This window comes from Labeo rohita, unplaced genomic scaffold (genome assembly GCF_022985175.1).
Source record: "Labeo rohita strain BAU-BD-2019 unplaced genomic scaffold, IGBB_LRoh.1.0 scaffold_262, whole genome shotgun sequence".
NCBI lineage: Eukaryota > Metazoa > Chordata > Actinopteri > Cypriniformes > Cyprinidae > Labeo > Labeo rohita.
In genome coordinates, this window is record NW_026128902.1 from 42,557 (window position 1) to 56,467 (window position 13,911).

Below are 13,911 nucleotides of genomic sequence, written 5' to 3' on the forward strand. Positions count from 1 at the left end.
GCACCAAAATTAATGGGCTTTACAAAATATATAGTAGACATCAAATTATTATTTAAAAAATATTTAAACAATATAGATTCATGATAAATATTCAATGAAATATTTTCTAGCAGTCCAAATGCAACCAACAATTAGAAAAACATTAAATACCTTTTGGTAGATGATGTCTTTTTCTCACTGAAGCCCGGTGGATTCTCATCTTTTAACCAGTCACTCTTCACAGACACAGAGCTGGACACATGTGAGTCTGATCTTACACTAATGACACAAACAACAGAGAAACAAAACAAACAATATTACACAATGTACTTCAGTCTAATCTATTAGGTTTTATTGTTGTTTAAGGTTTAATATACAGATGAATTTGTTCTTCGATGCCTATAAATGTTTGGTTGCATGTTCTACTCTATTTTCCATGGTCAATTTATTCCTCATAATGTCTTTCTGTATAACTGTATTATTGGAAAGAAGCTCCAGACAGAGTTCAATAAAAGTCACCATACATTGTGTTCAGTGATTTCTGTTTTTTAATTCCATCAACATCCATCAGAAAAACCACAGTGACAAAATTAGCTAACATAATGCTATAATGTCATACCTTTTGGTAGATGATGTTTTTTTCTCACTGAATCTCGGTGGCACTTCTTTTGACCGGTCACTCTTCACAGACACAGAGCTGGACACATGTGAGTCTGATCTTACACTAATGACACAAAGAACAGAGAAAAACTATAGGAGATACTTCAGTCTCATTTAGAAGAGATTTTATGTGCCAAAAGGGAGTTTGTTTAGTCCAGTTTAACACAAACTAATTCACTAACTCATCAGGCCTGCTATAAAGGAATCATCTAACAGTCAAGTGAAGCGCTGCTTTCTCATCCTGCACAATTTCTACTTCACTAAAAAACACAACTGTCTCAAAAACTGTGTTATAGTGCAACCATATTAAAACTGTTGAGTAAACAAACTCTGTTGACTCCACTGACAGAAGAGAAAATACTAAAACAAAAACAACTTGTATCCATGAATCTTGTATCTATAGCAATGAATATAATGAACAATGAACTGTGTACAGTGAATAAGTCTGGGAAAGAGACAAAAATCTTTTAAATACCCACAAATTTACACTTTAAGAGTTTGATGTATATTTTCATTTTTATTAATTTAAATTAAATGTAGTTTGCCCATTATTGACATTTAATACCCACTAAATATGCAACCCCAAACATGTAATGCAATCAAATTTTGTTTTTGTTTTTTTTTTTTCACAGAAAGTGTTTAAAATAATTATCTAAAAATTGTCTTACATCTGTTTCTGTGAGAGACTCTCACAGAACCCACAAACAAAATGAAGTACTGCATTTTCAGGGAAATTATTAGAAAACTAGATCGCAAATTTCTTTCTTTTTTTTTTTTTTTTTTTTTTTTAACAAAGACAGAGAGCAATAGCTGTTTAAGTTCACACTGTTAAAGTATAGGATCTATTTAAGTATAAATTTAGGTAAATATTAGGTCTCATTTTAATCTTTTGCTGTTGCTCTTAGCATCTTAATGAAAACTCTGATAAATATTTACACAATACAGATTCATGATAAATATTCAATGAAATATTTTCTCGCAGTCCATGTGCAACCAACAATAAGAAAAACATTAAATACCTTTTGGTAGATGATGCTTTTTTCTCACTGAAGTTCGGTGGCAAACCATCTTTTGACCAGTCACTCTTCACAGACACAGAGCTGGACACATGTGAGTCTGATCTTACACTAATGACACAAAGAAACAATATTACACAATGTACTTCAGTCTAATTTATAAAGTTTTAATGTTGTAAATGGTAATTAATATACAGATATGGCCATGCATTTGTTCTTCTATGCCTATAAATGTTTGGTTGCATGATCTACTCTATTTTCTTTGTGAATTTATGCCTTGTAATGTCTGCCTGTATAATTGTATTATTGGAAAGAAGCTCCAGACAGAGTTCAATAAAAGTCACCACATGTTCATTGTGTTCAGTGATTGATTTTTTGTTTTATTCAGTCAAGTCAATCATCACAAAAACCACAGTGATGAAATTAGCCAAAATAATGCTATAATGTCATACCTTTTGGTAGATGATGTTTTTTTCTCACTGAAGTTCGGTGGTTCATCTTTTGACCAGTCACTCTTCACAGACACAGAGCTGGACACATGTGAGCCTGATCTTACACTAATGACACAAAGAACAGAGAAAAACTATAGGAGATACTTCAGTCTCATTTGAAGAGATTTTATGAGCCAAATGGGAGTTTGTTTAGTCCAGTTTAACACAAACTAATTCACTAACTCATCAGGCCTGCTATAAAGGAATCATCTAACAGTCAAGTGAAGCGCTGCTTTCTCATCCTGCACAATTTCTACTTCACTAAAAAACACAACTGACTCAAAAACTGTGTTATAGTGCAACCATATTAAAACTGTTGAGTAAACAAACTCTGTTGACTCCACTGACAGAAGAGAAAATACTAAAACAAAAACAACTTGTATCCATGAATCTTGTATCTATAGCAATGAATATAATGAACTGTGAACAGTGGACGAGTCTGGGAAAGAGACAAAAATCTTTTAAATTTCCCTTTAAAAAAATACCCACTAATTTACACTTCAATCAGATTTTCTGACACATTTTGGACGATCTGTTGATGTCATTTCTACAGGTTCTAATAGGTTAACAGTACAGATAATTATAGCAACATACAAACATGGTGTTCTTTTTTTTACAGAAAGTGTTTAAAATAATTATCTAAAAACAGACTCAGTGTTACCTCTGTTTCTGTGAGAGACTCATCTCAGACTGAGAGTCCTTTCCTTGCTCTTCTGACAAACTGCAGATAAACTCCAGTGATCAGCATTGGGTTGAGAAAACAATCTGCTGTTCAGTTTGACCTGAAGATGATGATCGTTAATGAGATGAATAAATATGTTGAATTAGCATCAATAGCAACAATATATAAAATAAAGTGAGTTACAAACAAATGCACTGCCATGTAGAATAAACAAATGGTCTCTGTAACGGAGAGTGAGAGGCAAGAGGCAAGCGGGTCCATTCGCGAGCTTTTATTAACAGGACGAGACAAAGACATGGTCGTACAGGCAGGGTCAAAACAGGAGCAAACAGGTAAATCACAGGCAAGACGTAGAGAAAAATCCAATAAAACAAGCAAGAGTCCAGTAGGCAGGCAGCGAACAGTTGAAACGGGGGAAGCCAGGCGAGGGAACTAAACACAGGGAACTAGGAAACTAGGAAACTAGGAAACGTTAACAACAATAATGAAAACAACAACACTCCGTGGCTTGTAAGGGGAGAGACCGGGCTTTATAGAGCTGCTGATTGGTCACGGGTGCTGACGCAATCAGCGCGATGGATACTGGGAGATGTAGTCTGGGGTGTAATGCAACAGTCAGTGTGTGATGATAGGGTGAGAGTGACATCTGGTGGTGAGCGGACCGCGGAACACCGACCAGATTTGTAACCAGATTTTGACCTCTGGAGCAGACTTGAGGCCAGACGGGACGTCTGGAACAGACTTGGGACCAGACGGGACCTCTGGAGCAGACTTGAGACCAGACGGGACCTCTGGAGCAGACTTGAGAACAGACGAGACCTCAGGAGTGTAGTGTGCGGCCCACATACTGAGAATGGTGATCACCATCACACTGGCAGACATGATGTGACAAGGCTCTGGGCGGTCAGACGAGATGTGACTTGACTCTGGGCGGTCAGACGAGACGTGACTTGACTCAGGGCAGTCAGACGAGACGTGACTTGACTCTGGGCGGTCAGACGAGACGTGACTTGACTCTGGGCGGTCAGACGAGACATGACTTGACTCTGGAACAGCAGCAATAACTTCACTTGGCTCATGAAGATCAGCTGTGGTTTGACTTGGTTCGTGGAGATTGGCTGTGACTTGACTTGATTCTTGAAGATCGGTTGTGACTTGGCCTGGCTTGTGAAGACCAGTAGTAAACTGACTTGACTCTTGGAGATCAGCAGTGACTTGACTTGGCTCATGAAGATCAGCAGTGACTTGACCTGACACGTGAAGACCAGCGGTGACTCGACCTGGCTTGTGAAGATCGATGACTTTACTTGACTCAGGAACCACGACTGTGACTTTGCTTGACTTAGGAGGAGAGGCCCTGATTTCACTTGGCTTGTGAAGATCAGCAGTAACTTGACTTGGTTTGTGATGACCAGCTGTAACTTGGCTTGGTTCATGGAAATCAGCTGTAACGTGACTTGACTCAGGAACAACAGCTGTAACGTGACTTGACTCGTGGGGCACAGCTGTGACTTGGCTTGACTCGTGGGGCACAGCTGAGTCTTGGCTTGACTCATGGAGAACAGCAGCTTTGGCTTGACTTGACTCTGTTGCTTGACTTGACCTGGAAGCTTGACCAGACTTGGTAGCTTGACTTGACCCTGGAGCTTGACTTGACCCTGGGGTAGCAGCCGTGACGTGAAGGGGCGCCATTTTAGCTGCTCATACAGCCATTAGGGGTGAATCCAGCACGTGGGCCATCATGACCGCAGGCAGCATCCGAGTGCTGGCCGAGAGTTCTGGGATGGCGGCCATCTTGTGGCATGGCTTGGAGACAGCAGCCATCTTGTGAACAGGCTTGGGGATGGCGGCCATCTTGTGAACAGGCTCTGGGAAGGAGGCCATCTTGACAGTACTTGGCTCTGGCGTGGTGACCATCTTGGCGACAGGCTCTGGCGTGGCGGCCATCTTGTGCAGTGGCTCTGGCGTAGCAGCCATCTTGTGCAGTGGCTCTGGCGTGGCAGCCATCTTGTGCAGTGGTTCTGGCGTGGCAGCCATCTTGTGCAGTGGTTCTGGCGTGGCAGCCATCTTGTGCAGTGGCTCTGGCGTGACAGGCATCTTGTCAGTGCTTGGCTCAGGAAAGATGGCTGTAACATGAATTGAGACAGGGGCGACACCTGTAATTTGACACAGGAACATCTTTGACTTGATACAGGAAGCACAGCTTTAACTTGAAAGGAAAGGCATCTGCTGACTTGACACTGGAACAGTAGCTGTAGCTTGACTTGACACCGGAACAGCAGCTGTAGCTTGACTTGGAAACTCGACTTGACTCTGGAAATGCAGCTGTAAATTGACCTGACTCAGGAAACACAGCTGCAACTTGACTTGACTCAGGGAACACAGCTGCAATTTGACTTGACTTGGAAACTTGACTTGACTCTGGAAATGCAGCTGTAAATTGACTTGGCTCAGGAAACACAGCTGCAACTTGACTTGACTTGGAAACTTGACTTGACTCAGGAAACACAGCTGCAACTTCATATAGCTCTGAATGACATGACAAAAACAACAGCATAAAACAGAAGACAAAATACGGGAAAACCTGCAGAAACACATTTGTTTTCAATAACCCCCTTTTGAAAAACTGACCTACAGTCTTGTCCACTAAGAAGAGAATTTATTAGAAACGCTCATTTTTCTGTCCTTTAGTCCTGTAGTTTGTCAGCAATTTCTTCTCAAATCTCTCAATAGTACAGACGGATCGGATTAAATATGCAAAAACAATGTCCGCGAGTGTTAAAATGAGTAGGGTCTGTGCTAAAGTTGTGTCTATAAAAATGTTTTCTAGGACATAAATCCAATGAGCGACGCTTTCTCTTGCTATCTGTGTGGAGGGTTTTGAACGAGTTGAACAGTTACTGTCACCTGCTGTACTGGAGTGTGGATATTCTACCTAATACATTTAAACACTGTATTATTATTTTCCCTGTTCCTGGACTGTTGTCTACGATGCTGTTTATTGCGAATGTCACACATGCTGAGATTTGAATGTATTTCTTACTTTCAGTTCTTTATATTCATATTAGGGTGTAGTATTAATACTTGTTCTTCAGTTTCTGCTTCTTTATGTATATAGGCTTCATGTCCAACTGGTTTTTGATTCCATCATTACTTTGCCCGGCTGAGGGGCCATTAATTGAACCATTGCATATAATAGAGAATCTTCCCACAAAAAAAAAAAGAAAAGAATACTTATATAGTACTTATAAAGCACATATTAATGACTTATTCTGCATGGCCATATTCTACATCCCTTAACCCTAATCTATACCCAAACATAACTACTACAAACTACAAACAACTACCTTTCTACCACTAAGCAGCAAATTGGGAGTTTATTGAGGGAAAATTCTTAATGTTTAATGTGTTCCCTGATCTAAGTGTTACCAAAAGGAACATTAATCACAAACCACAACTTCCTCATGTGTATATGCTTCTCCTCTGTTCATGATCAGTAAGAAAACAAAGTTCACAGTGCTTAGTCTTGATACTTTTACAACTGTAAACTCAAATTCTCCTCCTAACACTACTAAAAATAATAATACAGCACAAGAACTGAAATACACTGAGTGTAGGAGATGATTTTACCGACAGAGGAAGGTCAATCCAAAGACTTGGAGCTGCAACAGAAAAGACCCGATCACCTTTGCATTTTAAGTAAAATCGAGGAACTACAAAGTGCAATTGATTATTTGAATGCAGAGACCTGTTAGATTGATGCAGACTGATTAAATCAGAAACACACTCTTTGAAAACATATAGCAGCACTTTGTAATAAATTCTGTATTGTACAGGTCGCCATTGTGAGATGATAAACACAGAAGTAATGTGCTCTCTCTTCTTAGTACCCGTTAAAATCAGAGCAGCTGAATTCTGAACAAGCTGCAGACGAGAGAGAAAGACCTGATTCACACACAGATACATTACAATAATACAAACGTGATAACACAAAGACATGCACAACTTTTTTTTTTTTTGTATTTATTTATTTATTTAACAACAGCAGTAGTTTGCCAATCTTATTTAAGCTTATTAAACCATGTAAAATACCATTAGAAACCCTCAAAAGAGCTGATCTGTACTATGACTGAAATGTTATTTGATATATCGCCCATGTGTACATGTATGTTTATATTAATGCTGCATTATTTCATTTGTTTCACCTGTATGCATTAGAAATCATTTTAAACTGTAATACACAAGATTTAGGATAATAAACTTTACATTTGTTAAAACAATGCTATTTGAAGCTGCTTACATTTACTATCACATGTGTATAAACACACTGAATTCATAAAAGCTGTTGGTTTTGAAGTGTTTTCATTTATGAATTACTGTTAGAAATATAAGCAGAGCTGATCATACAGCAGTAAATCTTATTCTGTTTAAAATCAGTGTAGTATTTCAACAAGAAGTGAATTCACTGACAAATCTGCAGCAGATTTCTCTGATTTACAGGATCATTTCTGAAATACTTTCTGAAAGTTTTTATTGTACATTTGGTGATTGTTTCTGTATTTTTACTGATGAATCCTCATAAAGATCAGGTGCTGAAACCTCGAAACCTTCAACATCAACATCAACATCAACATCAACATCAACATCACTGCTGATACAGAAGACTTTAGTTTGAGATCCTCACTGTCTTTGTTCTTCCTGTTCACAAACACTTTAACACTTCTGCAGTGATTTTATTTACAATTTCTAGGTATTTGTAGGTAATTTATCTAATTCAAAGTATTTAAAGTCAAATATCTGTTGTTTGATAGCTTTGTCATCCATTTATGTACTTTCAAAAAGCATTGATTTAGTCTTAAATGGTTAAAGAGATTTTTTTTTTTTTTTTTCATGAGGAAAACTCTGATACTTAGACTGATATAATTGAGATATAATTTAATTTTGCTTTCAAAAGATTAAAAAAAAAAAGTGTTTCTTGCTTTCCTTCACTTGTCTGTAGAACTGTAGAAACAACAATGAACAATGTTGGCAACCAATCAAAGACACTGAGACTTTTCTCAAAATATCATCATGAATGTTTGAAATGACATGAGGGAGAGTAAATGACGACACAATTTACACTTTTAGGTGAACTGTCCCTTTAAATATACATATAATGAAGAACATTTCAACAATGTGTTCAGAAACGTTTAAATAATTTGACTAAAAGGCTATCTAGACTGTTTTCCAAGAAATGTTCATAAACATTGTGCATGTTAATGATCAAGGTAAACCATACTCCAGAATAGCAGCACAACTAAACTGTGTTGACAGTCATCGTTCACTCAACAGCTCATTCACAAATTGGTCCAGCTGGGGCTCAACACCTGCGGAGTCTCCAGGACCAGCAGACTGAAGGACAAATTCATCCATCAGGAAACTACCTCTTCTGACAGTTTAAATAAAGACTGCTCTCTGAGCTCTTTGTCACTTTAAACAGACTGATAAACTCTTTTTGCACTACACTCATTATATCTGCACTGTTTATTTCACTGGTTTGCACTTCATCTGCCATGTGTCTTGTGCTACTTTATCTTTTTTGGCCTGTCCTTATTTGTATATTTGTATAGTTGTATTTTGTATTATATTGAATTGTATTTATTTGTATTTTTACATTCTAAAACATGCAATTTCAGTTCTCTGTATGTGCTGTACATGTGGCAGAATTGACAATAAAGCTGACTTTGATCATCAGTACAACAAAACCTGCAGCATCTGATCATTATGCAACAAATTGTCCAGAAAAAAAAAAAAAAAAAAAAAAAAACACACATACATACATACATACATATATATATATATATATATATATATATATATGATTTCAGGTGAAAAAAAAACATGAAAAGGGTTTTGGTGTCAAATAAGTACATTTAATATTTTTGTACGGTTACATGCCAGCTAACACAGTTACGTCATGACAACGTTACTGGACCGGACCATATTCGTCACAGTGACGTACCAAATAACATACCAGCGACGTAACTTTGTGATTCCCATATTCGTTGTGGTGACGTTACAGTGGTACGTTGCTGGAACGTAGTGAGCACGTCCTAATGACCAAACTGGCACGTTGTGAAGACATAATCTCACGGTCCATATTCCTTATAGACGTACCAGATAAAGTTATACAATTTCATTCACTGCTGTAAAAAAGAAAGCCTCTGCATAATTCCTACTGGTTTTAATGGTTATAGGGAATTCATTTTTTTTTTTTTTTTTTTGTTGTTGTAGATACATTTACAGACAGTTGACAGTTACATTTCTGTTAAGGAAACCAACACATAAATTACAATAAAAAAAAAAAAACCTAACAATACAGTTTATTCATTTATTCAGTGTTAATTTGTTCATCTGTGTAAATGTAAATGTAAATAAGCCACTACATTTAAAACACTACAGATTGATTAATTATTATTTATAATAATTTATAAATGGAACAATAATACACACAAACACACACACAAACTAATTATTTTTTTATTCAGTAGGTTATGAATGTGTGTATATTTATCTATTTGCAGAAAGAAATTAGTTTTGTGAGGGAGTGAGAGAAATATCTGGTGTTGATGTGTTTTAATACTGCTTCACTACAAGAAGATAAATTTAAACAATATTATAATTAACAAAGAAGCATACAGAATTAAAGAAAACAACAACATTCAAAAAGGACGTTATGTAAATGGAACAATATCAATATTTCTGTCTCTTCTTTATTATTTGGCCCACCCAAAATGTTAATTTCAAGGAGAATCTTCTCATTAAACTTGTGACAGTGAAAATGAGTGCATCACCGTGTTGACTTTCTTAAGGAGAATCTTTCCCCACTAGGATTATTACGTAGCCTATGTTAGAACGTTTTTAAAACGAATAAGAAAATAAAATAGAAAGATAAATAAATAAATTGCACAAAGTTTAAATAAGATTAAATGAATGAGCAAGAAACAGAATATAAAAGAAAAACTTCCAAAATGACATTCAGTTCCAGCTACAAAAGAACTGACAAGTCAGTCAGTATTAAAAAATAAATAAATAAATAAACAAAAACATTATAAATTGGCATTTATTAACAGTGCTGAGCTGTTCCTGTTCTTTGGTCAGGAAACCCAAAGATGTTGAGCTGAAACTTGCAAAAGAAAATGGTCTCTTCCTGGGGTTCTACACTGGATACATCAAAACGCACTTTCTATCATTTTCAACTTGTCTCAGATGCGCAGCTTGGAATCCCGTGGGCAGAAATAAACGTGGTATTTTGGCAGCTGTTAAAGAATTTTAACAGGATCAATTCTTTAACAAATATTAAAGGTGCTTGTATAAATTAGTTGTGTTTTGAAAAGATGCTGCCACCTTTGTCAGGCAAAGTTTGCAGATTGCCATAAAATAACGTTTTCATTTGTTCCCTTTTTTTATTTGGTTTGAACCCAAAAAAAATCATTGCCAAACAGGCGCTTTTGTTATTTTGTTTTATAAACAAATGTTGAGCCATTCTCTTTCTGTAAAGACTGAGAAGCTCCATTTATAGCCAAACATGATAAATGAAATATGAATTGGTAATTGTAGCTATGTTCAAAGTTTTTAATTATAGTTCTATAACCTTTTCATCTTCATTTTGCCTATTCCCAACTTTATTTTCCATTTAATTCAAAATAAAAATATTTTATAAAAAAAATAAAAAATGTATTTAAGTTGGTCACGGTGAAAACTTTGAAATCTTTTCTTTGTACTTTTGTCAATTAAATACAAGTTAAATAGGATGAACAAATCACAGATTTTATCATTTTACAAAATCTCATACACTTTTCTAGAAGTGAAATATTCTCACAAAATCTAGAAATATCATGTAGATGGTTTATGTGGAAATGTGTGTATTTACTCACCAAAATAACAATGTCCAGGGTCATTTTTATTTAGTCTTTTTAAATTTGACACTTCACTCTGCATCTTTACACTGAAGCTTGGTGCAGTGAAAACCACCAACATGCTTAAAAACTCTGTAAATGAATGTTATTACAGTATTTTAAAATAATTTACTGTAAAAAGTACTGGACTGTCTTTTTTGATTAATTCAAAATGCAATTTGAAATAAAGTAATTTCCTAAAAATCATAATTTTTGACCCCATGCATTTGAATTACTGTAAATATAATAACAGTCCTCATTATAAACACAAAATAATAATAATCAACTTTAATATTCAGTGAGGACAATTAGGCAGGGCGGTCAGTTCCACCTGGATAATGAAGCGACAGGGGGCAGTGGACAAAAAAGCATTGAGAACCACTGCTCTAAACAATGGACATTTGTCTAGATGTGGTCTGAAAATAACAAAGATAACAATAAGTAGACAGTACTAATAATAAATCGTCGCAATCATAATCAGCAAGAAACAATTACGTAAAGTAATATTCTTTAAGTATTTAACTGAAATAGTTTGTTTTTTTTTTTTTTTTTTTAAAGCCATATGATTTCCACGGAATTTGTCAAAGTTTCAATGAATTAATGAAAAGTTGGTAATTATACTTAAATCAAGTCGCGATATGGACTAGTATCTTTAAATATTATGCCGCAAAAGACCATTTAAACATAAATCCTGCATGTTCTGCGTGTCTTTTTATGAATGAACGGGGATGCGCGGTTTCTTTACTTGTGATACTGATGCGCGTGTGACGCTCGCAATGATTTCAGCATCTGCCGTTTCACTAAATGAGGACATAAATACATTAACAACATCTCCAGAACTGCTCTCAGAGTCACTTCATGAGCATTTCACTCTTTCATTTGAGTAAAACAAGCGCCAAAAATAATAACACAGAAATTTAAAGGTATTCACGGCGACCCGTCAAAGTAAAAGTTTGGTTTAACTTTGTTAACCATTCAGTATAATGTACGTGCCTACTACACTGTTAAAAAAAAAAAAAAACACAATTTGTTGAGTCTGCTTAAAATAATTTGTTACCTTGCTGCCTTAAAAATTTAAGTTCAGTCAACTAAAATAAGTTTAGTCAACTTGAAATGTTAAGTTGTACTAAGTAACAACTTAGATATTTGTGTTTGCTAAACTTAACAGATGGGTAAGTAACCCAGCTTCCTTAAAATTTTAAGTTGATTCAACTCAAATATCTAAGTTGTCACTTAGTATAATTTAACATTTCAGGTTGAATCAACTTTTTTTTTAAGTTGACTGAACTTAAAATTTTAAGGCAGCCAGGTTACAAATTATTTTAAGTTGACTCAACAAATTGTTTTTTACAGTGTACAACTACTACTATTATTTAATAAAAATGTATACAAATTCCCCACACAATATTTCTTCCATGTTTTAAATTTGAATAGTAAATCCTCTTTATTTGCCAAAAAAATACACAACACAGAATTCCATAAGGCTATTGTAAAAATAAATAAAAGTTGTTTTTATGCATTTAGACAAACAGACATGCTAAAACATATTTGGTAACAATAAAATGTAAGGTGAGAAAAAATAAAACATTTAATGGGGTCCTAAACATGTAATTATTCTGAACTTTATAATGATACATTGACGGTAAATCATGGTAAATCAAGATTCATGGTTTTAATTAATTACACATGATAAATTACATTTTGATTAATAAAATTAAATTTAACCATTAAAAAGAAGTCCAGAAAAATGAAAACAGAATTAAAAAAAAAAAAAAAAAAATCACGATATTTGGGGGAAAAAAATAGGGCCCCATTTTTGCATGCAACTATATATTTGCTACAGTTATAAATGCATCTTCAAATTTATTATTTTATTTGTCTAACATGTTTTTGTGAAGTTATAATTTTGTTATAATACTTTGATATGTTTGCTATTTGAAGTGATTACTATTGACTATTGTTCATAGTGTGACAAGGTCTTTAACCCCCAGTTTAATGCCCCTGGACCCCATCCAGGTTCAACCACCTGTGCCTAACAAAATCTTATGTAAGCATGATGTGCGCTCCCACCCAACACCACTAGCACCTGGTGTTTTGGCATCAGCCCCGGATGTTTTAAAATCCTACAAACGCTCCGTAGTATCATGTAGCGCCTCTAGATCAAGCTCACAGAGAAAAAGTAGGTAAAAGGTCATTATATTTTGCTGCGTAGTTGATTTGAACGGTAAATGCGAAGAACAACATGTAACCGTCAATCTACACAATGTACAATATGAAATACTGCAAGTTTAGTGCTTACAAACATCACTTAAACTATGAAATGAAGTATTGAAACACATTAATGCGGCTCCTCGAGTGGATAAACACGCTGGCTGTAATATACTAGTAAAGTTATGCAATCACATGCCAAACATAAATGAAGAGTCTCCTAGGTAAATACAGAAAAGCACACTGACATCGTGTCATTGACTCACGATAATAAATGTCCACTTTATGAAAAATGATCACTGGTGTCCAGACTCACAACACATTATGCTCTTCCCTCTTCAGCAAGCGATCGCAGGATGACGTCACCCAGTAAAGAGAGCGCTAATTGGCTAGAACCTCTCAACACATTATGTTTTTTTTTTTTTGTTTGTTTGTTTGTTTTTTTTTAACATGACATAGGTACCACAAAAGTATTACAAAGTCTACTATTGTTGAACTATGTACGTTACATTTAGATTTTTGGATAAAAAAAATAAATAAATAACTCATCTTAAATTGAATCTTTAAACACATTCTGAGAGAACTTTGATAGTGACTTACATCCCTCTTTGCTGCCTCTTTCAGACTGTGAATCGCCCCAGTCTTCATGAGGTACAGGGGCGGATCCAGAAAATAATTTTTAGGGTGGCAAAGGGGTGGCATGGGGTCTATGAGGGGTGGCAACACCAAAGAAAGCCCCCATGGGTAGTTTTTGGGGATTTATTGTCTGACATACACAGTTGTGTTCACAAATATTGCATTACCATTAAGTAATCATATATACTGAAAAATCATATAAAATGAAAAATAAATAACATTTCAATGTCCATCATGGCACCAAGTCAATAAACAATACAAAAAAAAAAAAAAAAAAAAAAAAAAAAAAACTTCAACAGGTT

General features: G+C 35.4%; 1 protein-coding gene across 1 annotated transcript in view; it reads right to left on the minus strand.

Moving 5' to 3' along the window:
- Positions 1-6,031, minus strand: part of LOC127159908 (protein NLRC3-like) — a 39,377-nt gene extending 33,346 nt beyond the window's left edge. Inside the window, 5 exon segments of the mRNA XM_051102606.1 lie at positions 599-703; positions 1,659-1,766; positions 2,108-2,212; positions 2,808-2,928; positions 5,460-6,031. Coding sequence (XP_050958563.1) covers positions 599-703; positions 1,659-1,766; positions 2,108-2,212; positions 2,808-2,830 — 341 coding nt within the window. The 5' untranslated portion in view covers positions 2,831-2,928; positions 5,460-6,031.
- Between the last annotated feature and the right edge of the window lie 7,880 nt (positions 6,032-13,911).